The sequence below is a fragment of the Ranitomeya variabilis genome, chromosome 5, assembly GCF_051348905.1.
Source record: "Ranitomeya variabilis isolate aRanVar5 chromosome 5, aRanVar5.hap1, whole genome shotgun sequence".
Classification (NCBI taxonomy): Eukaryota; Metazoa; Chordata; class Amphibia; order Anura; family Dendrobatidae; genus Ranitomeya; species Ranitomeya variabilis.
Window position 1 is genome coordinate 313,975,576 of NC_135236.1, and position 26,769 is coordinate 314,002,344.

At 44.2% G+C, this 26,769-nt stretch overlaps 1 protein-coding gene across 2 annotated transcripts in view; it reads right to left on the bottom strand.

The window, feature by feature from the left end:
- Positions 1–8,624: 8,624 nt before the first annotated feature.
- Positions 8,625–26,769, bottom strand: part of SEPHS1 (selenophosphate synthetase 1) — a 110,327-nt gene continuing 92,182 nt past the window's right edge. For both annotated transcript variants that reach the window (XM_077264606.1, XM_077264605.1), the window contains exons 8-9: positions 15,526–15,738; positions 8,625–10,047 (exon numbers count right to left, since the gene is read on the bottom strand). In XM_077264606.1, coding sequence (XP_077120721.1) covers positions 9,833–10,047; positions 15,526–15,738 — 428 coding nt within the window. In that variant the 3' untranslated portion in view covers positions 8,625–9,832. The remainder of the gene's footprint in view (positions 10,048–15,525; positions 15,739–26,769) is intronic.

Consider the following 26,769-nt stretch of genomic DNA (forward strand, 5'->3'; position numbering starts at 1 on the left):
TATGTGTTCAAGCACATGGTAGTGTGGCGCATTTTGTGTGTGTGTTCATATCCCCGTGTGTGGTGAGTATCCCATGTCGGGGCCCCACCTTAGCAACTGTACGGTATATACTCTTTGGCGCCATCGTTCTCACTCTTTAAGTCATAGTAACATAGTAACATAGTTAGTAAGGCCGAAAAAAGACATTTGTCCATCCAGTTCAGCCTATATTCCTATATTCCATCATAATAAATCCCCAGATCTACATCCTTCTACAGAACCTAATAATTGTATGATACAATATTGTTCTGCTCCAGGAAGACATCCAGGCCTCTCTTGAACCCCTCGACTGAGTTCGCCATCACCACCTCCTCAGGCAAGCAATTCCAGATTCTCACTGCCCTAACAGTAAAGAATCCTCTTCTATGTTGGTGGAAAAACCTTCTCTCCTCCAGACGCAAAGAATGCCCCCTTGTGCCCGTCACCTTCCTTGGTATAAACAGATCCTCAGCGAGATATTTGTATTGTCCCCTTATATACTTATACATGGTTATTAGATCGCCCCTCAGTCGTCTTTTTTCTAGATAGAAGAAAAAACTACCTGTGCATCCAGTTCCTTTACTTTCTTCCCCAACTCTTCAAAGTCCTTGCAGATTGTCGGTAGGTCCTTCCTTGTGGTGTCATTGGTGCCAACATGTATCAGAAGAAATGGGTGGACGTCCTTGGAGCTGAAGAGCTTTGGTATCCTATCAGTCACATCCTTGATCATCGCACCTGGAAGGCAGCATACTTCTCTTGCGGTTATGTCCGGTCTGCAGATGGCTGCTTCTGTGCCTCTCAGTAGTGAGTCTCCCACCACCACCACTCTTCGTTGCTTCTTGGCTGTACTTTTTGCTGTCACTTGTTGCTGCGTACCCTTTTGTTTTTTGCTTGCTGGTAGTGCTTCATCCTTAGGTGTGCCATCTTCAACCTCTACAAAGATTTGATATCGGTTCTTCAGTTGTGTGGTTGGTGATTTCTCCATGGTCTTCTTGCTTCTTTTGGTCACGTGCTTCCACTCATCTGCTTTTGGAGGTTCTCTGACACTTTTTTCACCTTCTGTGACCAGTAGAGATGCTTCTGTTCTGTCTAGGAAGTCTTCATTCTCTTTGATGAGTTTCAAAGTTGCTATTCTTTCTTCCAGACCCCGCACCTTTTCTTCTAAAAGGGCCACTAGTCTACACTTCTGACAGGTGAAATTGGATTCTTCTTCTGGTCGATCTGCGAACATGTAGCACATGCTGCAGCTCACCATGTAGGTTGTCACATCTGCCATGTTGCTCCCAGATCCTGCTGACTTGCTGTGTGCTTTCCTTCTTGTGTAATCTACTCAGCCAAGCTTTCTTGCAATAATGTTCTACAGGCAAAAATTCCAAGCAGCTGGTCCCGGCTGTACCCAACGATCTTCTTGCTGAGGGAGACTCTTTGCTTTTCCCAGAAGGCACCTGGAACATGCAAATTATCCTCCTCAAGCTTGAATCCCTGGTTTGGTGATGCTTTCCAAGCAGCTGGTCCCGGCTGTACCCAACGATCTTCTTGCTGAGGGAGACTCTTCGCTTTTCCCAGAAGGCACCTGGAACATGCAAATTATCCTCCTCAAGCTTGAATCCCTGGTTTGGTGATGCTTTCCAAGCAGCTGGTCCCGGCTGTACCCAACGATCTTCTTGCTGAGGGAGACTCTTCGCTTTTCCCAGAAGGCACCTGGAACATGCAAATTATCCTCCTCAAGCTTGAATCCCTGGTTTGGTGATGCTTTCCAAGCAGCTGGTCCCGGCTGTACCCAACGATCTTCTTGCTGAGGGAGACTCTTCGCTTTTCCCAGAAGGCACCTGGAACATGCAAATTATCCTCCTCAAGCTTGAATCCCTGGTTTGGTGATGCTTTCCAAGCAGCTGGTCCCGGCTGTACCCAATGATCTTCTTGCTGAGGGAGACTTCGCTTTTCCCAGAAGGCACCTGGAATATGCAAATTATCCTCCTCAAGCTTGAATCCCTGGTTTGGTGATGCTTTCCAAGCAGCTGGTCCCGGCTGTACCCAACGATCTTCTTGCTGAGGGAGACTCTTCGCTTTTCCCAGAAGGCACCTGGAACATGCAAATTATCCTCCTCAAGCTTGAATCCCTGGTTTGGTGATGCTTTCCAAGCAGCTGGTCCCGGCTGTACCCAACGATCTTCTTGCTGAGGGAGACTCTTCGCTTTTCCCAGAAGGCACCTGGAATATGCAAGTTATCCTCCTCAAGCTTGAATCCCTGGTTTGGTGATGCTTTCCAAGCAGCTGGTCCCGGCTGTACCCAACGATCTTCTTGCTGAGGGAGACTCTTCGCTTTTCCCAGAAGGCACCTGGAATATGCAAATTATCCTCCTCAAGCTTGAATCCCTGGTTTGGTGATGCTTTCCAAGCAGCTGGTCCCAGCTGTACCCAACGATCTTCTTGCTGAGGGAGACTCTTCGCTTTTCCCAGAAGGCACCTGGAACATGCAAATTATCCTCCTCAAGCTTGAATCCCTGGTTTGGTGATGCTTTCCAAGCAGCTGGTCCCGGCTGTACCCAACGATCTTCTTGCTGAGGGAGACTCTTCGCTTTTCCCAGAAGGCACCTGGAATATGCAAATTATCCTCCTCAAGTCCCCCTTGTTCACATCTGGCAGCTGTCAATTTGCCTCCAACACTTTTCCTTTCACTTTTTCCCCATTATGTAGATAGGGGCAAAATTGTTTGGTGAATTGGAACACGCGGGGTTAAAATTTCGCCTCACAACATAGCCTATGACGCTCTCAGGGTCCAGACGTGTGACTGTGCAAAATTTTGTGGCTATAGCTGCGACAGTGCAGATGCCAATCCCGGACATACACACACACATACATACATACATACACACATACACACATTCAGCTTTATATATTAGATTATGTACTATATATTGTGTATTATATATTACGTATTTTTTATAAATTTTTTTCGTTAATTTATTTCACATATTTTTCTCTTACCTTATTATTCTATAAAAAAAGTTAATTTTTTTTACGCTATTAATGATAAATTATTATTCATTATTATAAAAAAGTGTTATATATTATTTATATTTATTTTCATTTATAATTTTTTTCACGTTTACCGCACTTAACAATATTAATAATCTTTATACACTGGTTCTCTTTTTCTTTTTTATTAATTATTGTTTATATTATTTATTATGCATTATTATCTAAATTACAACTTCACCATAATTATTATCATATGTATAATTGGATGTTGAGATGTATACTTAATATCATATGATATTAGTACCTTTCGTTTCACTTATTATGTATTCAAACATGTGCCCCGTTAATAATAACTCTTCTGCAATTGTTATTCAGTTTATGTCCATATCCCTTGTCACACAGAATATGGTCTCTTCTCATTTGGTAAGGTCTTGTAGACTGTAAGCTTGCGAGCAGGGACCTCACTCCTAATGTCACTGTTTAAATTGTCTTAACTCGTACCGAATTTATTGTTTGTACATGTCCCCGCTTATTTGTAAAGTGCTGCGGAATATGTTGGCGCTATATAAATAAAAATTATTATTATTACTTGGATATATATAACACTTCCTTTCATGCCCGTCCTCTTTGCAGCACTTGATATCATTGCCCATACCATATCTCTGGTGGTGCGCATTCGCGTTCGGTGCCCTGTCGTCTGGGCTGTGGTGTCTTTGTGCCCTTGGCAATGCCGGGGACTGATCCCGTGCGTCAGGTGACATGACGCTGCGGCTTTGACTTCCGGGTTTTCCGGACGACGCATGAGCCGTCTACATCAGAGGTCACTGGCATCGGCGCCCATTTTCAATCTTTTTGTGTATAAAAGCCCACCGATCTTACCTAGAACTACCCCCTGACGAAGGAATCTATATTCCGAAACGCGCGTCGGGGTGCGCAGTATCTGGACCTGGAGATATTTAAAGGTATAATCCCCCTTTTTAATTATTTCTAAGCATCATGCACATGGCACTTTATAATGCATACCATATAGCACTTTGCTTATTCTAACACTTATGCACTTTATTCGTTGTGATTTTTTTTGGTTCATAGTGCCCATAGCTGCACACGTTTATATTGTCACACTGATCACTTAGTTTTATATGTGTATGTTTATACACATTCACACATATCATTTTTGGTTTGTAGATACTTTGTGAGTGATAAAAATTCTTTATGATGATATTCTTAATATATGGATATATAATAAGTTAATTTCTACACTGCTGTTTTAGCCCACTGGTGTGACCAACTTTTTTTCTTGTTTGTTTATTGGAGTATACATATACACTGTTATTTATTTATTTACTAACACTGATCTACAAAGCCATCCACAACCTGTCCCCTCCCTATATCTCTGAACTAATCTCCCAATACCTTCCCTCACGTAATCTCCGATCCTCCCAAGACCTCCTACTCTCCTCCACACTTATTCGTTCCTCACACAACCGCCTCCAAGATTTCTCCCGAATATCCCCCATCCTCTGGAACTCCACGCCTCAACACGTCCGATTACCCACCACCCTCGGATCCTTCAGACAGAACCTGAAAACCCATCTCTTCAGGAAAGCCTACAGTCTGCAATAACCATTGTGCCGTGTCACCAACCGCCAGGAGCTGCCGTGTCACCAACTGCCAGAGCTGCCGCCTCACCACCGCCAGAGCTGCCGCACCCCCAACCTTCTTTCTGTTCCCCATTATCCCATAGAATGTAAGTCCGTAAGGACAGGGTCCTCTCCCCTCTGCACCAGTCTGTCATTGTAAATACTGTAAACGTTATCTGTAACCCCTTTTCTCATGTACAGTACCATGGAATTAATCGCGCTATATAAATAAATAATAATAAAATATATATATCTATTTTAGTAAATATACCTTATCCGCCATATCTGAAATTGGTCTTTTATATGCAAAATTTTTTCTCTTTTTTTAAACTATATTTTATGTATATCTTGATACGTGCACATATTCTGTATCCTTTTCTATTGTCCTCACTTAATATATAATTAAATACAAATATACCTTTTTATTATATATTCTCTGCTTTGATAGTTCTTGGACTTATCTAATGTTGAGCATGGATTAGTTTTTATTCCCACAGTTGATTTGGTTGCTCTCACTAACCTGTCCGTGTCTTCCGCCGGAAAACATGGCCTACACCCTATGTACAATCAGGAGAAGCCAGAAGACAAAATCAGAATCTTCCCTAACCTTTAATACTACCAAACCCTAGGATTCAGATGACTTCTTTTTCGGTCTTTTTTACCCCTTCTGCTTTCATGAGATGTTTTAATGAATCCTTAATTTCAGATTTAAAGGGAACCTGTCACCAGTTTTTGAGCCTATGAACAAATGCCACCACCTTTAACTGCTCCTGTGCTGCATTCCACAAACGTGTCTGTCAGCTCCTGACTCCCCGTGTATGCCCCCCAAAATACCATTTGATATGCTCCCGCGCTGTATGTAAATAAGAGTGGTTTGGTCCGATGGGCGTCTTTGCTGCGCCGTACATCCCTCCTCTCTGCTCCTAATCTGCTTTGATTGATGTGATGCGTCATCAACATAGCAAACCTAGAGCTCGCTCCTACGCAGTAGCCTCACAGGACCGCACAGGCGCACTCTGCTCTGCCCTACTGTGAGCAGAGCATTAAACAGCACTGCGCAAGCACATTGCGACGTCATTTGAATGAGGCTACTGCAGAGGCGCGAGATCTTGGTTCGCCATTCACATAAATCACAACTATGCGCTTGCAACATTACATTAAAATGCAATAACGGGCGATCAAAAGAATGTATCTGCACCAAAATGGCATCATTAAAAATTTCAGCTCGGCATACAAAAAATAATCCCTCACCCAACCCGAGATCACGAAAAATGGAGACGCTACGGGTATCGGAAATTGGCGCATTTTTTAATTTTTTTAACAAAGTTTGGAATTTTTGTTCTCCATTTAGATAAAAAAGAACCTAGACATGTTTGGTGTCTATGAACTCATAATGACCTGGAGAGGCATAATGGCAGGTCAGTTTTAGCATTTAGTGAACCTATTAAAAAAACCAAATAAAGAAGTGTGGGATTGCACTTTTTTTTTGCAATTTCACCGCACTTGGAATTTTTTTTCCTGTTTTCTAGTACGCGGCGTGTTAAAACCATTCTAAAGTACAACTCGTCTGGCAAAAAACAAGCCCTCACATGGCTATTTTGACTAAAAAATAAAAAAGTTATGGCTCTGGAAACAAGGGGAGCAAAAAATGAAAATGCAAAACCAAAAATATCTCTGGTCGTTAAAGGGAACCTGTCACTTTTTTGCTTTATCAGCTAAAAATATAATTTAATTGATTGTCAGGTATGCATTCCACATCTACATTTGAAACCCCCTGACACCCCATGCATCACCCTAAAAACCTTTTTTATTTGTTCCGCGCTGTATGTTAATCTGTTCAGTCCGGTCTGATGGGCGTTGCTTCTGCACCCTCACTCCACCCCTCCTCGGCTTGCTGTATGCATTCTTTGCCGTGAATCTCGCAGAGCGCGTACAGATTTTGTGCGTGCGCATTGCAAAGTGACCTCGCGCGTGCGCACTATGCTTTGCCCAATTGCGGGAAAAGCCGAAAAGCAGCATGGCGCATTAAATTATATTTTTAGCTGATAGAGCAAAAAAGTGGTGACAGGTTCCCTTTAAGAGGTTAAGTTACATAGCAAACCCAGGGGTTTCTTCCAAGATGGTTTTTTGTATCCAGGACATAGCTTCTTTGTATATGTGCTGGGGAACCCGTCCGTGCACAGAGCGCATTCTTTATTATTTTGCTTGGCGCTACATTTCATAGGCCTTTCCTAGTAAAAAAAAAAAAATACATAGAGAAAAGGGACCTATTTAATATGGTGAACTTTTACGTAGATCACTCACCATTATGTTGTTAATCTAGGGTACTAGTGATGAAGGTTGGATCAGTTCGTACAAACGTTCTCCCCTGGAGGTGGTGGACTCATGACCTGTCCTCCTCTGGCCAGTCTTGTTGCTTGTTCGACTGCTGCGCCCCTGGCAATGGCGCTGCTGGCGTGGTTGCTGCTGTAGTGGCTCCTGCAATAGCGGATGTGGTGGCTGCTGCGGTATATCCATCTTAGGATTACTGCAAAAATACCACCATACTCCTGGAACCACCCCCATATATACTGGGATGGTCCAGGCACACCTCCATCCGGCCCCTCCCTGATTTCCAGGGTCAATGCTCATTTGAATCCGGCACGCTGTGCGCAGAGAATCTCGGCCAGCCCAGCGCAGACCCGGATGGCCGCTCTAGCTTACGGAGCGCTGGGTCATAGGGACACACCGCATATTCGTCCGGCGCATGCGCGGACCCAGGCGGCCAAGCTTTCCTGCGCACTCATCAATGAGGTGCACCGGATCTTTCACCAGCACACCCCGCACGTCGGCAGCCTGGAAACATATCCCGGTACACTCGGCACATGGTGCTCCTGTGGCCCCAGCGTGTGCAGATTCAGGACCTTGTGTCTGCAACAGACTTTTACCAAGAGGTCTCTGCCTGCACGGCGTTGCACAGACCTCCTGGCTAGTGGTGTCTCATCCCTCCGGAAGGCATCCTATCCAGAAAACCCTCCTGACCTCAGTAAGTCCAACATACCGCCCCTTTTTAGGTTCCCTCAAGGACAGGAAACCAAAAACAATGTGGAGGAGAGATACCACCCTTTTATTCAGTAGGTTTCCTGTCCTTGATGAGCGGATACCGTCTTTGAGCGGATACCCTCTCTTGGTGCTGTCATAGGAGAAGGGGAAAATCAGTGATTCTCCTTAGATTTTGAAGGCGATACGGTAGTTTGCAGAACTAGTGCTGAACCACCAGAATTCTGATGGAAACCTCACAGGTTACATTCAAAGTAATTTTCAAAACAGATCCATCCTATCAAGGACCGCCTAAAGAGGTATTCCCGCCTCAAACATTTTTGGTATATGCAAACACACTTTGGAGACCCACATCTCAAACACACTTTGGAGACCCACATCTCAATTTAAACTTGGGTAGTCTTGACCCCTTTCAATGAAGAAATGGAAACATCTCTTTTCGCCTTCATGGAGTCCCAAAAATAGCTGAGCAACAGTGGATGCGAGACGATAGTCCAAGGACCCCTTTTCTTTAGTATGTATTGCCAAATGACTGCTATAAATGTCTGAGATGGAAATAACCTTTTAAAGGGAATCTGTCACCAGGGTTTTGCCATCTAATCTGAAAACAGTATAATGTAGCAGCAGAGACTCAGAGTAAACCTATTGTCAATAGCTCTGTATAACCCCACCCACACCACTGATTGGAAGTTTGCAGCCTATACACACTGTACACAGAAAACAGCCAGTGGTGTGGGTGGCATCATACAGAGCTCAGCATTCAGAGAACTGCTAGATCTGCAACAGATAAATCAGGGATTTTATCGAAACTGCAGCGAGTGGCGTAAAAGTGATCTATTGCCACACTACCACAGATGGGGGTTGGGGTGACACAAATTTAGCAACAGATTGCATTAAAGATTGGAAACAACTTCAAACGGCAAGAAAAGAAAAAACAAACACAGGTTGTACAAGAGCAATAAAAAAAATTAAATATTTATTTGAATAACAAGTTTGGAGTTCAAGCTGCAATGTTGGCAATGTCAATTTTCTTTTTATTAGATCACAAACTCATGCACCAAATTGGAAAAGGAAAGAGCTACCAACTACTTAACAGCTGCTGATTTATAAAGAAAAAATATAAAGGCATGTAATCACTATACAAAATATAAAAATGTATGAAACACTATCAACCACAGAACAGAAAAGTTATTGATTATACTTAAAGTGTTGTGTACTTGCTGTATGTGTGCGCACATTTAGAATTACTGAAGTGATTTAAGTTACCTTTAGATTTCTTTGCATGTGGTCTGCAATAATGTTGTACTTTAAACAGATCTAACCACGCGGAAATTTTATGTGCTACTAATAAGAAAGAACTTTGTTAATATGGTAAATATGAGATTTACAGAGGAAAAAAAAATCTTCTTAAACAGAAGTGCTTTAAGCTAATGGTGCACTCTTAAGACCCCACTCAATGCCGCAGGAACGTGTACCTGGCATAGAAATGGTAAGAGAGCACTACATTAAGGAGAAGTGGAGGGTACAAGGCTAGAAGAGCGCAAGCCTAAATAAGTCTAGTCTTTTTAATAATTAAAAAAAAAAAATCATGCACCCTCCTGCTATGATCCACAGCTAATTTATTTATTGCCTCTCCATAATAACTTCCAAAGCCATCCAACATTGTCAGACCAATAGTGATAAATACACATATATAAATGAAGACACTAACTGCTTCTTTGACACTACTAATGGCAATGTCTGTGCTGAGTGAAAGCACCTTTAAAAAAAGAGCCTATGCGGCAAGAGATAAGTGTCTATAGATTCAAAATGAATCAACTGTATCGGATAACAATTCTTCAACTTAGAAGCTGCCTCAATATTAGGTGCATCTTCAGTTAATGTAACAGGAAGGAGGGAAAAACAGACAGATTATAAAAAAAAAATAAAAATATACAAACAAAAACAAAACAGAAACGAACAAAAGGCAATGATTTTTTCTTTACTTCTTAAATCCTACCCATTCGCATAACTGACTCAAGGCCACAAAATGGGCAGACACAATGATATATATTTATATATATATTTTTCTTTACAATTATTTAAATTGTATGATGGTAAAGTATAAGGTCTATTTAAAAACAAAACAAAAAAAAAAGCTAGGTTAGCCTAAATTAAGAGGTGGCGCCGGGCGTTGGGTTTACATTTTGAGTAGCAACTTGGGGGGCAACTTCTATGATCCGTGGCTTATCTATGATTCTGGCAGTGCGGTTGCCCTTTTCTACGATTCCAATGATCCATGCTTGATGACCTTCTCCATACTTTGGTGACTTTATCTCAGCACAAAACCGGGCAGCCTGCTCCCGTGGTAGACAGATTAGGAGACCACCTGCAAAGAGAAGAAATTGTGAATACTGCAGGGTAACTATTTACCATTTGCATGGTTTTAAAAACAGACAAAATTAAATAATATATCATTGTTTCTTAATGAGCACATATTTACCCTTTTATTACTAAAATTTACACATTTGAGAGATTATCAATGGTTTCAAAGTGTCGGTTTCCCACAAATATAAATACAATTATAATCAATCAACCATGGAAATATCATATCTGCCAAAATGTTGAACCATCAGGCTACATTCTCAGCGTAAAAGGGGTTTTCTCAATCTACCTAAGAAGTTGTCAGCCTTAGAGGGACTGCAGACTTCTGTATCCTGCACGCTGGGAAGATTCTCTGGTGCCAGGAGCGGGTGGTCACGTAACCGCAAGTATGCAATTTGCATAGCTCCGGCCACATTTCGACTAGATGGGTCCAGCCTTGCTCAATACACTTATATTAAGCGAGGCTACGCACGTCCAGTCGGCATGTGACCACATGTATGCAAATCACATACTTATAGTCACGCATTTGGTGCCGTCAGCATGTCAGCTTGCCCCATGTGAGAATTCAAGTCTGCAGTCACACAGAGTGACAGCAGAATTGTACCCCAAGGCTGAACAACCACTTTAAAAAAAACAAACTCCCATCAAAGTTTGTATCCTCTTAATATATTGCAATCATCTATAATATAACGCTGGGAGCGTCACTCTGTCCGAAGCCTTTATAGACTGCGCAAGCGCAAGCGCCGGCGCAGTCTGGACCCCACAGAGTGACGCTCCCAGGAGATCGCGGTATGCGTAAGTGTTGAACGCACACCGCGATCTCCAACGGAGAAGCAGGGACGTGCCAGGAGGGTGAGTATATGCTATATTTACCTGTCCCCGTTCCAGTGATGCGTTCACTGAACGGTTCAGAGGGCGCGATGACGCGCTTAATGCGTGCCGCCCTCTGACTGAACAGTCACAAGCAGAGGACCCGGAAGATGGAGCGGAGCGCAGCAGTGGAACGGGGGACAGGTAAATATAGCAAGTGCCGGGGGCCTGAGCTAGCGGCGACTCCGGCACCTGACCCCCCCAGCGCGCCGGTGTCCCCGCCTGCTCAGGCCGCCAGCACTCGGCGCCCAGCACAGCCGCCCACACTCACCGCCGCCACGCACAGCCGCCCGCACTCACCGCCGCCACGCACAGCCGCCCGCACTCACCGCCGCCACGCACAGCCGCCCGCACTCACCGCCGCCACGCACAGCCGCCCGCACTCACCACCGCCACGCACAGCCGCCCGCACTCACCACCGCCACGCACAGCCGCCCGCACTCACCAACGCCACGCACAGCCGCCCGCACTCACCGCAGCCACGCACAGCCGCCCGCACTCGGCACCGCCACGCTCAGCCGCCCGCACTCACCACCGCCACGCACAGCCGCCAGCACTCACCACCGCCACGCACAGCCGCCAGCACTCACCACCGCCACGCACAGCCGCCCGCACTCACCACCGCCACGCACAGCCGCCCGCACTCACCACCGCCACGCACAGCCGCCCGCACTCACCACCGCCACGCTCAGCCGCCCGCACTCGGCACCGCCAAGCACAGCACCGCCACGCACAGCCGCCCGCACTCAGCACCGCCACGCACAGCCGCCCGCACTCAGCACAGCCGCCCGCACTCAGCACAGCCGCCCGCACTCAGCACAGCCGCCCGCACTCAGCACAGCCGCCCGCACTCAGCACAGCCGCCCGCACTCAGCACAGCCGCCCGCACTCAGCACAGCCGCCCGCACTCAGCACAGCCGCCCGCACTCAGCGCGCAGGATGGGAGCACATGACAGGATGGGGACGCAGGATGGAGCAGCACATGATAGGATGGGGATGCAGGATGGAGCAGCACATGACAGGATCGGGGCGCAGGATGGGAGCACATGACAGGATGGGGATGCAGGATGGAGCAGCACATGACAGGATGGGGGCGCAGGATGGAGCAGCACATGACAGGATCGGGGCGCAGGATGGGAGCACATGACAGGATGGGGATGCAGGATGGAGCAGCACATGACAGGATGGGGGCGCAAGATGGAGCAGCACATACCAGGATGGACACCATATACCAATATAAATGCTCGCCACCTGGGCGTAGAACGGGTTCAATAGCTAGTATTATATAGCACTGTGTACTTACAATTGCTCACTTTGCCTTTTTACCCAGCTAATTCTTCCCTTTATCATTAGGCCTATGACATCAAGTGATTAAAACCTGACTAGCCGAATCCCTCTAAGCTTTATGTAAAAGCAGGAGGTCTACTTTCCCTGTGGGAGTCATAAGTCACTGCAAAAAATGAGTCTAGCAATTGGATTTTTTTTGTTTGATGCCTGTTACCAAGGAGATCGACTACCACTGTCATCTTGGAGCAGTGATTGATCTCTTGTAGAGTCAAAAGGAGAAAAAAAAAACATGTTAATTGCAAACTTGCTTATTTTAACATGGTCTACCTGGCTATACCCATATTACAGAATTACCCTGCTTACTGCAAGTAACATCATGTAAGCATTTCTGAAAGAATCACCCAATGTAATACATTCACAATACTGCAAACATCTACACTGTAGATTCTACAGGAAGACGTCTCCTGGACAAGATTAAAGGGAACCTGTCACCCCCAAAATCGAAGGTGAGATAAGCCCACCGGCATCAGGGGTTATCTACAGCATTCTGTAATGCTGTAGATAAGCCTCCGATGTATCCTGAAAGATGAGAAAAAGAGGTTAGATTATACTCACCTGGGCGGGCGGGCCGGTCCGATGGGTGTCCCGGTCAGGGGCTCCCATCTTCATAGGATGACGTTCTCTTCTTGTCTTCACGCTGCGGCTCCTGCACAGGTGTACTTTGTCTGCCCTGCTGAGGGCAGAGCAAAGTACTGCAGTGCGCAGGCGCCGGGAACGGTCAGAGAGGCCCAGCGCCTGCGCACTGCAGTACTTTCCTCTGTACCCTCAACAGGGCAGACAAAGTACGCCTGCGCCAGAGCCGCGGCAGGATGACAAGAAGAGGACGTCATCGTAAGAAGATGGGAGGACCCGGACCGGACTGTGACGCCCCCATCGGACCGGACCGCACCAGGACCGCCCCTGGGTGAGTATAATCTAACCTCTTTGTCTCATCTTTCAGGATACATCGGGAGCTTATCTACAGCATTACAGACTGCTGTAGATAAGCCCCTGATGCCGATGGGCTTAGCTCACCTTCGATTTTGGGGGCAACAGGTTCCCTTTAATGGATTTTTGAACAAAAGTGGCTTAGGGTCCTTTTCCACAGGCAGATAATATTTATTTAAGGAGCAATGATTGAGGATATAGAACAGCGCTCTTTACACTTTCTCCTATATGCGTCAATCATCAACACATGCCAACTGTATGGAGACAAACAGTCGTTACTATGGCAATTAATCCCCACACAGTTTGCATATTGCTGACCTGAGGTGATATACTGCCAACCAACAATAGTGTGATTTTAGGCCTGCATAACACAATCATGTTTACATGAGGCCATAATCAGAAAAGGAACATTATTAGGCTACATTCCCACAACGAGCATTTGGTGAGTTTTTGATGTTGACCTAATTAAAGATATCCAGTACTTGGACAACTTCTTGTCATACCCCTAGCTTGGCCCTGATAAAATAATAAAGCTCATACTCACCTCCCATGCTGGCGCCGGTCACACGGTGTCTGCTCTCGCTCTTTTGGGGCTCCCATGCTGTTGTTACACGTGACGCAGGCGTCCAAACAGCACTGGCATCACTGTCCCCGCCTCTAGTTGAATTGAGCAAGAAGTCGGAGATCAGCTGCAGCTCAGACTTCCTCTTCATGTTCGATTTGTCCAAAGACGGGAACAGTGACGCTAGCTCTGATAGGGCGCCGGTGTCACAACAACCGCACGGGAGCCATGCGAGAGTGAGTGCCGACATCGTGGGAATGACACCGCACCCAGATGGTGAGTGTAAGCTTTATTATTTTATGGGGGACAAACATTTTGATCAAGAAGTGGTTGTACTAGTAGTGGACAACACCTTTAAGTAAATTAATTCAGTGTCAGATTCATTGTTAAATATGAGATGGGGTGAGACCTTATCATGGCACCTAAAAAAATTTGGGGAGTGTTGTTGTTATTTCCTTCATTGTATTAAGTAAATTAGCTTTTTTTTCACTGTGGTATTGAGTGCATTTTTTCACATGCGTTTTTAATCGCTGATGTTTTTATTGTATGTCAGGTTTTTAAATCTGCTTTGTTTTTGAGACTTCCTGGTATTTGGCTCGGACACAGCTTTATTGATACATTCGAGATACATGCGTTTTTGTTGCATTTCTGCAGAGGACAGACAATAAAAAGGCATGTGCTTTTTTATCTGCAGATTTCCCGCATCTAATGCAGTTCTATAGGAATAATGCAAATAAAACTCAGCATACCTGTAATAGAGATTGTCATGTTGCTAATTTGAAACATGCTTCACAGGTCAGTTTATGCTCAGTAAAATATAAAAGCACAAAAAGGCATGAGATTTCTATAAATCATTCCACTTTGCTGGAATTGGAAGATGCTGCATTTTTGACGCAGCAAAAAACTCAGAAGGTTGTCATGTTTTTCGGATTATGGAGGGGTGCGCCTTATAATCCGAATGTAGCTTACCGGCTGCGGTGGAGTGGAATCACAGGAGGCATGGTTCCTGCTGCAGGAGGCTGGTGGCAGCAGGAATGGGGCAATGCTGTGGGCCCCGTGCTGGCAGGATGGAGTGTCTCAGCGGTGAAAGGCTGTGGGCTTTCATAAAATATCGGTGGTCAGTGTACATATTGAGATCTCGGGAGCAGAGATCTTACCTGCCGAGAACTCAATCTCCAGCGACCATTTTTCTGTAGCCCACTGCAGAGAAGTCAATGGGAAGGGGACTCCACTCACCGCAGATATTTTATGAAAGCCAAGGGCTCAAGAAACCCCTCCTCCCAGCACAGTTCCCGCAGCATTGCCCCAATCCTGCCACATAGAACTGTCAGAACGCCCGTTACATCCTGCTGTTAGAGTCTAAACAGAGCCAATGAGGTCCCAATAATGTCGCCGTTCACTCTGCACTGGAATCCTAGCACTTGCAGGACTCTGGGAGACCCAAGTGCTGCAAGACCACTGACCGTAGAGAAACGTCGTCGCTGCACAGAGGTTTATTTACCATCGGCGGTCGTCAAGGAGTTAAATTGTTTTTCACTACTACAGAATATTGTCACATTTGAGTCACATTTTACTTTGAAATTCCCACACAGTGTAGAAATTACATGAAAGGGGAAAAAACAAAACCAAGAGCGTTTGAAGAGACAAGCTGAATCAATATTCAGGAGTATGGAGACATTTTCCTGAAAGTACTTTAAATCTGAAAATCTATATATTCTTTGTACTTATTTGTATCAGCCAGCCTCTTGTAGTGGAGAGGGGCTTTGAGCGACTTACCTGACGTCTCAGGGCAAGATCCATGCATAAGACCAAACATATTCCCACAAGCCTTGCTAACAGCAGCCATTTTGGCTAAGACAGGAAGGTTATGGATAACAAAAGAAACTTCATTCCGCTGCTGTTTGGCCAAGTTTTGTGCATGTCCTAAAATCCCGAATCCGGTTATATCAGTAGCAGCATGTGCGTTAAAGGTGTGCATAAGACCGGCAGCTGGAGAGAAAAGACAACAATATTAATAACGCACGATCATTAAAAATGTAATTGGAAACCAGAAACATGGACATACTAAAGGTTAATACATCCTAGTGCGTCACTTTTACAGTATATTCTACTACAACACCAATTGGTGTCATTGGGCATCAGGATCCATTTGGGGTTACCAATCTCCTCAAGAACTAATTTGTTTCTCTTTCTTACTGGTTTCCAAATAAAGCCTGGCAACAGAACACATTTTAGCAAGAGCCAACAAAAGTATAACCTTGCCCAGGTAAATACGGCTTAGTAAACGGCCTCCTTCACACATCTGTATAAAACATAGTATGTCTATGTAGCAGTGTGGTGGCTCAGTGGTTCGCTCGGTTGATTTAAAATGCTGGGGTCAAATCCCACTAAAGACAACATCTGCAAGAAGTTTGTAAGTTTCCTCCAGGTATTCTGGTTTCCTAAATACGAAGGTAGGCGTTCCAGCTCCTAAAACAATTTATTTTATTTTTCCAAAATTTAAAACATGACAGACGGCAGTGTCCTCTTTACACATGGATAGGCTGTGACAAAGATCCACACTGCCGTCTGACATGTTTTAAATTTTGGAAGAATAAAAGAAATTGTTTTAGGAGCTGGAACGCCTACCTTCGTATTTTGCTAATCCACGTCTGACCCTGACAGAGTTCCGTGCACCTGGGGCAGTCGGTGAGCTGGCTAGGGCGTCAAGCCCAAATTTCCTTTTTTATACATTCTGGTTTCCTCCCACATTCCAAAGACATACTGATAGGGAATTTAGATTGTGAGCCCCAATTGGGGCACAGTGGTAATAAAGTCTGTAAAGCGCTTTGAATATGATGGCGCTATATAAGCCTAATAAACAATAATATATGTTGTGGATTTTGATGCAGATTACTCATAGGTCAGCGAAAAAACAATAAGACAAATGTTTACCCAACTGATCTGTGTAACCTAGCCTCAGGGGCCAGGGAACAAGACATTATTGCAAGAGGATGGTTTATACAGAGACTAGTAGAGGGAGGCATGGAAGTGCCTATCCGCAGAAGAGTATTTACAAATTGCCAATGGCAATAGACCCTAGCTAAATATTCTATGTAACTAAAAATTTACTTTTATTTAACAGTTTAATGTAACTGAGTGCATTTATAAAACCACAAGGTTTGTGTTGGTCACTACATGAGTTCCTATTGGTCTTGAAAAGCGATAACGGGGATCAGTCTAACCATCATTTTGTAAGACCATTAAAATTGATTATAAACTACTGTCCAAAATTTGGGGAAGCAGCTGGTTATAGATTTTAAATAGCAAGTTGTTATAGCGGTCATGACAAGCAATAAGTGATGGCCTGTGGCCACTCAGTGCAAGAGACATTAGAATCAATCGAGAGGCTTGAGAGCTACAGTAGTATTACACAAAAATAGGGGGGGATAATAGATATTAGACTAGTAATCCCACAGTAGGGGATCCTAAACCAACTGTCCAAAAATATATGTAAAGATCAACAGCAATATATTAAAATAACAGGATAATATCTACCAATACTATACTATATAATGGATTCAAATTAGTTGGGTATATGTTTTAACTGAAAATCTGAAATTGAAGATAGTGGTTTATAATCAGTTTTAATGGTCTTACAACATGATGGTTACAGTCATCCCCCTTATCGCTTTTCAAGACCAATAGGAACTTATATAGTGATCAACACAAACCTTGTGGTTTTAGAAATGCACTCAATTATATTAAATTGTTAAATAAAAGTAAATTTTTAGTCACATTATAGAATCTTTAGTTAGGGTCTATTTGCCATTCGCAATTTTTAAATCGGTATTAAATACCCTACGCTGATTCTTTCTGAACAAGTGAAGGTGCAATATCTGCAGAAGCAAATTCCCAGACAGCTCTGCACTAAAATTTGCATTTGTGGATTTTCAGTTGTGATTTTTTGGCAGTAACCGATGGAATTGCTCTAGAAATTTTTAAACAATTTTCCTCTGTATAAATCTAATATTTCCATGATCATTTCAGAATTAATTTAGAATTCTCAAGTTGGTGTGATTTATTTCCCCCCAAAATTTAGCAGCAACTGCCACAGTAATTTGTAATTTCACTGCACCCATAAATTGCCATGGAGTCATAGGAATAGTGGATATTGCCAATGTACATCCACTGAAATAACATAATATTATGTTCAACAATAAAATAAAATCAGCATTTAAAACCATAATAATCTACAGTCATCACCCAAGCCCAAAGTACTGATAAGATTAAGTATCTTTATTATCCCACGTAACTGGAGTAAAAGTTAGCTGTTAAAACTGATCTTTATACATACAGTAGAACATACTTAATCATTAAACCATTACATAAACAGTTGCTGATTGATTGCTGGAAAGACTTCAAAATAATACTGTAAGGTAGACACATAATGACTAGATACATATTTAAATATTTTGCTTAAAAGGGATTGTTCTCCTTTGGACATTACATTTGAGAACAGTGTTATCCACTACGATGGCCCACACTGGTCTGTGTTACACCACTGAGCTCACTGGAGAGATAGAAATGAACAACCTCATGGATCCTGCCATCAGAGAACTGGTAGTCTCCACATGTAATTAGATTGCAAGAAAATCGGACAGAAAGGCAATCTGGAATACCCACTGCACCCCAGAATCCCATGTACTTCTCTCCCTCTGTTCTAACTGGTACATCTGAACTATCTCCTAATCTGGAATACCCACTGCACCCCAGAATCCCATGTACTTCTCTCCCTCTGTCTCTGTTCTAACTGGTACGCTGCTGCTTTTTCCCTGACTTTAACTCCATGTATCATACTGGAAATTTACTGAATGCATATTGACATGTCTGTGCTCCTCACACCTAGGCCCCATCTTTCGATCTTATCCTGCCTCTGTCTTCATCTCTGATACTAGTCAAATGTTCTATTAACTGCAATCTGTTAATTGCTCCCTGCTGTGAACTGTCCTGCTCCCTCCTCCTCCCCGCTCTGTCTCTCTCACCTGGCTTCATTTCATGGACACTTGAATGGTATAAGTTGAATGGAGCAGATCAGATATGACCTTGGTCAGATGTGACATCATTTGAAGTGACATCTTTTAAGTGTAGCATCAGAAATATACCACAAATAGTCCAGAAGGTAAGACTAATCGCGGTCATGTAATTTTACTTACCGTACCTTTTCTTACCCTGCTCTTTAAACCATGCTCACATTTGCCCTCACCATTTTTGCTCCACTAATCCTCACCCTCCTTCGCTATCCCCAAACCCCTGCACCGTCGAACCAAATAACTATCTCCTCCTCTCTCTTACCCCCCTACCTCGCTTCATTTGCAGACCTGCTCCTTAACCTCAGACCTCTCCTACTAAAATATAATATAAGCCGACCACTTTCCTTCACCCATCTGCTTTCCCTTTCTCTGCTTCTTCTCACTGCTGGCGACATATCCCCCAATCCTGCCCCCCCCCCCCCCCCCGCCTCATACATCCCACTAATCCTCACCCCTTTACTTCTCACGCTAAGAGAAACTACCGCAATCCCTCACACTTAAAATCTGTGCCACTGACCCCCACCCCCCTGCTTCTTCTCTCTGGAGCACTTTAGAATGCCCACTCCATCTGCAACAAGCTCCACGTGATCCAAGATCTCTTCCCGCAACCTTTCCTTCCCGGCCCTCACTGAGACCTGGCTGACGACCCCCGACACGGCCTCCCCTGCTGCACCGAGTTACAGTGGCCTCCACTTTACCCACACTCTTTGCTCTGGTAACAGACATGGCGGAGGAGTGGGTTTCCTTCTTTCCAAAAACTGCTCCTTCAGCCCTATCCAATCGCCACCCTCCCTTATTTCGAGGTTCACTCTGTCCATATCTACTCTCCCTGCAATCTCCAAATGGCTGTCATACCGACCACCAGGCTCAGCCACTGCCTTCATTGACCAATTCTCCACCTGGCTTCTTCACTTTCTCTCTGCTGACATCCCTACCATCATCATAGGCGACTTTAATATCCCTACTGACACCTGCCAGCCAGCAGCCTCCAAACTCCTGGCCCTTACCTCATCCTTTGGACTTACTCAGTGGTCCTCCACAGCCACCCACACTGACGGACATACACTAGACCTCATGTTCGCCCACCTCTGTTCCATATCTAATCTCACAACCTCTCCCTTCCCCCTATCTGACCACCATCTACTAACCTTCTCATCCTTGTTCTCCTCACTCGCCCCCCCATGTCCAGCCACTAGCACATCCAGACATTCACAGACTCTCAGACTCCCTACCTCTGTCCACCATATCTTCACTCCACGACAGACAGCGCCATCGCTTTCTATAATGCTACCCTCACATCAGCCATAGACTCAGTCGTCCCTCTCATGCAGGGAAAAGTGCGACAAATTAATAGGCAACCCTGGCATAACAATCTCACCAAAAAACTTCAACAAGCATCCAGGGTCGTGAAGCGGCGTTGGAAGAAAACACGCCTGCCTTCACTGCCTTCGAACAAGCTACACTTGCTTTCAAATTAGCCCTCACCTCTGCTAAACAGACCTATTTCACAAACCTTGTATCTTCATTATCCTACAACCCAAAACAACTGTTTAGCACATTCAACTCTCTTCTCCGCCCACCACTGCCACCTCCAACTCCCCTCATCTCTGTCGAGGACTTTGCCACCTACTTCAAAAATAAGATCGACCAAACAAAGCAAACCTTTACTGTTTCACCACCCCAACCACTCCATATACCAGACTTCTGCCATTCCCTAATAACCTCCCTCTCCAACATCACTGAAGGAGAGCTTACTCATCTCCTTTCCAGATCACACCTCACCACCTGTGCACTTGACCCCATCCCTTCCCACCTGCTCCCCAACCTCACTAGCACGCTCATTCCAGCCCTAACCCATCTCTTCAACCTATCGCTATCTTCTGGTACCTTCTCCTCTGCCTTCAAACATGGCACCATCACACCCATCCTCAAAAAACCTAACCTTGACCCAATTGCTATGCCCAGCTATTGCCCCATATCACTGCTCCCATTTGCTTCCAAACTCCTTGAGCAGCATGTCCATGCTCAACTTTCGTCCCACCTCTCATCTAACTCTCTCCTTGACAACCTCCAATCTGGCTTCCGCCCCACCACTCCACCGAAACTGCCCTGACCAAAATTACTTACTCACAGCCAGAGCTAACAGTTCTCCATCCTCCTCCTTCTTGACCTGTCCTCTGCCTTCAACACAGTCGACCACTGTCTACTGCTACAGATTCTTTCTTCCCTTGGCATCAAAGACCTTGCCCTGTCCTAGATTGCCTCATACCTTTCCGACCGCACATTTAGCGTTTCCCACTCCCAGACTACTTCCTCATCCCGCCCTCTCTCTGTTGGAGTCCCTCAAGGCTCTGTCCTGGGGCCCCTACTTTTTTCCATCTATACCCTTGGCCTAGGACAACTGAAAGTCCCATGGCTTCAAGTACCACTTTTATGCAGACGACACTCAGATCTACCTCTCTGGCCTAGATGTCACCTTTCTGCTGTCCAGAATGCCGGAGTGTCTATCAGCCATATCCTCCAGCTTCGCCTCTCGCTTCCTAAAACTCAATGTAGACAAAACCGAACTCATCATCTTTCCTCCATCTCACGTACCTCCCCTACCCGACCTATCTATTATGGTAAACGGCATCACGTTCTCTCCCTCGCCTGAAATCCGCTGCCTCAGAGTAATTCTCGATTCTGCCCTGTCCTTCAAACTGCACGTCCAAACTCTTGCCACCTCCTGTCGCCTCCAACTCAAAAATATTGCCAGAATCTGTTCCTTCCTCAGCCCTCAATTTACTAAAACTCTTGTGCATGCCCTCATCATCTCCCGCCTCGATTACTGTAACACCCTCCTCTGTAGCCTCCCCGCTACCTTTCTTGCACCACTCCAGTCTGCCCTCAACTCTGCTGCCCGGCTAATCCACCTCTCTCCTCGCTACTCCCCTGTTTCTCCCCTCTGCAAATCCCTCTACTGGCTCCCAATTCCCCAACGAATCCAGTTCAAACTACTAACACTAATATAATAAATTTTGGCACTCAACTTGTCGAATGAAAGAGTTTTATTGGCAGTCACTGGTATAAACGTTTCGGTCAATACAACGGACCTTCCTCAGTACACTCACTGCTGTATAGGAAAAAAAAATCAAGAATATGTGGCTCACGCCACAAATCGTAGAAGGTCCTAAACTGGATCCTATAGCTTAGTGTTGGTCAGGAGTGATTTAATGTGAAGGTCCCGTCTTAATCATCTAAAATATGTGAGGATTCAATTCCGTATTAATCTGTTGCAGGCGAGTTGACTTCATACTGTATGTCTATGAGGTAAAGGGACCCTATATTATCTTATGCATTGTTCAGATCTATGTAGTGGACCAATGTGGTATTTTCCGCTATCGGTGGTGGATAGCGGTATCGCCTGCAACAGATTAATATGGAATCGAATCCTCACATATTTTAGAGGATTAAGACGGGACCTTCACATTAAATCACTCCTGACCAACACTAAGCTATAGGATCCAGTTTAGGACCTTCTACGATTTTTGGCGTGAGCCACATATTCTTGATTTTTTTCCTGTACAGCAGTGAGTGTACTGAGGAAGGTCAGTTGTATTGACCAAAACGTTTATAACCAGTGACTGCCAATAAAACTCTTTCATTCGACAAGTTGAGTGCCAAAGTTTATTATATTAATATTCTGGTGTGGGAACCTTCTTTTGAGCATCACTACAGCTGTGCCATGATATACGTTCACAAACTACTAACACTGACCTACAAAGCCATCCACAACCTGTCACCTCCCTATATCTCTGAACTAATCTCCCAATATCTTCCCTCACGTAATCTTCGATCCTCACAAGACCTCCTACTCTCCTCCACACTTATTCTTTCCTCACACAACCGCTTCCAAGATTTCTCCCGAATATCCCCCATCCTCTAGAATTCCACGCCTCAACACGTCCAACTATCCACCACCCTCGGATCCTTCAGATGGAATCTGAAAACCCATCTCTTCAGGAAAGCTTACAGCCTGCAATAACCATTCTGCCGCCTCACCACCCGAGCTGCCGCCTCACCACCACCGGAGCTGCTGCACACCCGACCTTCTGTCTCTTCCCCATTATCCCGTAGAATCTAAGTCCGCATGGACAGGGTTCTCTCCCCTCTGTACCAGTCTGTCATCGTAAATGTATTTACTGTAAACGATATCTATAACTTTGTATGTAACCCCCTTCTCATGTACAGCACCATGGAATTTAATGGTGCTATATAAATTAATAATAATAGTAATAAGAAGAAGATCTCACAGTTAATGTCTTATGCATGTCAATAACTAAATTAGAGGGAACCTATAAAGTAGGGCCAGCACCTGCAAGCCCTCACATACAGCATTCTAGAATGAGGCCTATATGTCCCTAATGCGCTCTGCATAACACAAAAAGAGCTATTATACTCACCTACGGCACGGTCTGGTCAGCGTCTCTGGCCTTGATCCGCTGTCTCCTCTTTCCTTGCGATTGCCGTTCTCCTTCCTGCTTTATGTGGATGACACATACCATGTCTTCCACACAGTGTACTCCACTGAGCTCCTGTGTGGGCGTATTTCTTTCAAGGACAGCGCAAAGTAGAATAGTGTTCATGTGCCGACACTCTTTCTCCTTTCCCAGCACATGCGCATTTTAGTACTTTGTTCTGTTTTTAGCAGAGTAGAGAAAAATGCACCTGCACAGGAAAGCGATGGACGTATTATGCATCATCCACACAAAGCAAGAATGAAAAACGGAGATCGCAAGAAGAGAGAAGGCACCGGACCAAGACCAGAGACGCCATAGGAGAGTATAATAGCTCTTTTTTTGTGTTATGCAGAGGGCACTAGGGACATATGTACAGCTTTCTAGAATGCTGTATATGAGTGTTTACAGGTGCTGGCACTTCTTCATATACGAAAAACCTGGTGACAGGTTCCCTTTAAAACAAACCTATAGACGGGTAAAAGGAAACAAATCACTAATTCCCTGTACTTATGTACAAAGGCTGCATTTGTACAGCACGGTGGATCTGTGGTTGGTGTTTTTCAGCTCTAGTGTCCTGGGTTAAAATCTTTTCAAGGACATCTACAAGGAGATTGTATGTTTTCCCCATGTTTGCATGAGATTCCTTCGAGTACTCTAAAGTATGGAGGGGGAACCAAAAACCTACTGATAAGGAATTCCGACTATGAGCCCCAATGTGGACAGTGAGGATTATGTCTGTAAAGTGCTGTGGAATATAATGGCGTTCTATAAGAGAGTAAAATAAATAAGTTTCATCTTTGGGAAGTCAAATAGTTTCCAATCATATGTAACAGAAAATAGCTGTGTGTTTGGTGATATTTGTAAGAATGATTTGCCTCTAAACCCAGTTATTCAGGTAGCATATAGGGATCACCCAATATATATGCCCCTAACAACCAGTGTAACCCTGTTGTACACAGGGACAGCACTGTATGGTTTGCTGGGAGGTTTGGCTTAGGATGAACCCTCTTTTCTGATTGGTTGATTAGTGGCATTGGTCTAATAAAAGTGGAAATAGGGAGCTTTTATTAAGACCATTCATCACTTGGCATATTTTACTATGCTACACTGCTACCCCTTCCCTTTGGTGAGATCAATTATGGGTGAAAGGGATAACAGAGAACAGAGCAGTAATAACTCATTTCAGGATAGCAGCATAAACTAAGGGTTACAATAGGGTAATGTATTGTTTAATGCTATATCTGGGATAGCAGTTGTTTCTATTTTACAGCCCAAATGCTGGAAAGATAGGAAAAGAGGTATACAATTTAACCCCTTAAGCCCCGAGGGTGGTTTGCACGTTAATGACCGGGCCAATTTTTACAATTCTGACCATTGTCCCTTTATGAGGCTATAACTCTGGAACGCTTTGACGGATCTTGGTGATTCTGACATTGTTTTCTCATGACATATTGTACTTCATGTTAGTGGTAAAATTTATTCGATATAACTTGGGTTTATTTGTGAAAAAAATGGAAATTTGGCGAAAATTTTGAAAATTTCGCAATTTTCCAACTTTGAATTTTTATGCCCTTAAATCACAGACATATGTCACGCAAAATACTTAATAAGTAACATTTCCCACATGTCTACTTTACATCAGCACAATTTTGGAACCAAAATTTTTCTTTGTGACGGAGTTATAAGGGTTAAAAGTTGACCAGCAATTTCTCATTTTTACAACACCATTTTTTTTTAGGGACCACATCTCATTTGAAGTCATTTTGAGGGGTCTATATGATAGAAAATACCCAAGTGTGACACCATTCTAAAAACTGCACCCCTCAAGGTGCTCAAAACCACATTCAAGAAGTTTATTAACCCTTCAGGTGTTTCACAGGAATTTTTGGAATGTTTAAATAAAAATGAACATTTAACTTTTTTTCACACAAAATTTATTTCAGCTCCAATTTGTTTTATTTTACCAAGGGTAACAGGAGAAAATGGACCCCCAAAGTTGTTGTACAATTTGTCCTGAGTACGCTGATACCCCATATGTGGGGGTAAACCACTGTTTGGGCGCATGGCAGAGCTCGGAAGGAAAGGAGCGCCATTTGACTTTTCAATGCAAAATTGACTGGAATTGAGATGGGACGCCATGTTGCGTTTGGAGAGCCCCTGATGTGCCTAAACATTGAAACCTCCTACAAGTGACACTATTTTGGAAAGTAGACCCCCTAAGGAACTTATCTAGATGTGTGGTGAGCACTTTGACCCACCAAGTGCTTCACAGAAGTTTATAATGCAGAGTCGTAAAAATAAAAAATCATATTTTTTCACAAAAATTATCTTTTCGCCCCCAATTTTTTATTTTCCCAAGGGTAAGAGAAGAAATTGGACCCCAAAAAATGTTGTGCAATTTGTCCTGAGTACGCTGATACCCCATATGTGGGTGTAAACCATTGTTTGGGCGCATAGCAGAGCTTGGAAGGGAAGGAGCGCCATTTGACTTTTCAATGCAAAATTGACTGGAATTGAGATGAGACGCCATGTTGCGTTTGGAGAGCCCCTGATGTGCCTAAACACTGAAACCCCCTACAAGTGACACCATTTTAGAAAGTAGACCCCCTAAGGAACTTATCTAGATGTGTGGTGAGCACTTTGACCCACCAAGTGCTTCACAGAAGTTTATAATGCAGAGCCGTAAAAATAAAAAATCATTTTTTCACAAAAATTATCTTTTCGCCCCCAATTTTTTATTTTCCCAAGGGTAAGAAAAGAAATTGGACCCCAACAAATGTTGTGCAATTTGTCCTGAGTACGCTGATACCCCATATGTGGGTGTAAACCATTGTTTGGGCGCATGGCAGAGCTTGGAAGGGAAGGAGCGCCATTTGACTTTTCAATGCAAAATTGACTGGAATTGAGATGGGACGCCATGTTGCGTTTGGAGAGCCCCTGATGTGCCTAAACATTGAAACCCCCCACAAGTGACACCATTTTGGAAAGTAGACCCCCTAAGGAACTTATCTAGATGTGTTTTGAGAGCTTTGAACCCCCAAGTGTTTCACTACAGATTATAACGCAGAGCCGTGAAAATATATATATATTTTTTTTCACAAAAATGATTTTTTAGCCCCCAGCTTTGTATTTTTACAAGGGTAACAGAATAAATTGGACCCCAAAATTTGTTGTCCAATTTGTCCTGAGTATGCTGATACCCCATATGTGGGGGGGAACCACTGTTTGGGCGCATGACAGAGCTCGGAAGGGAAGGAGCGCCATTTGGAATGCAGACTTAAATGGATTGGTCTGCAGGCGTCATGTTGCATTTGCAGAGCCCCTGATGTACCCAAACAGTACAAACCCCCCACAGGTGACCCCATATTGGAAACTAGACCTCCCAAGGAACTTATCTAGATGTGTTGTGAGAACTTTGAACCCCCAAGTGTTTCACTACAGTTTATAAC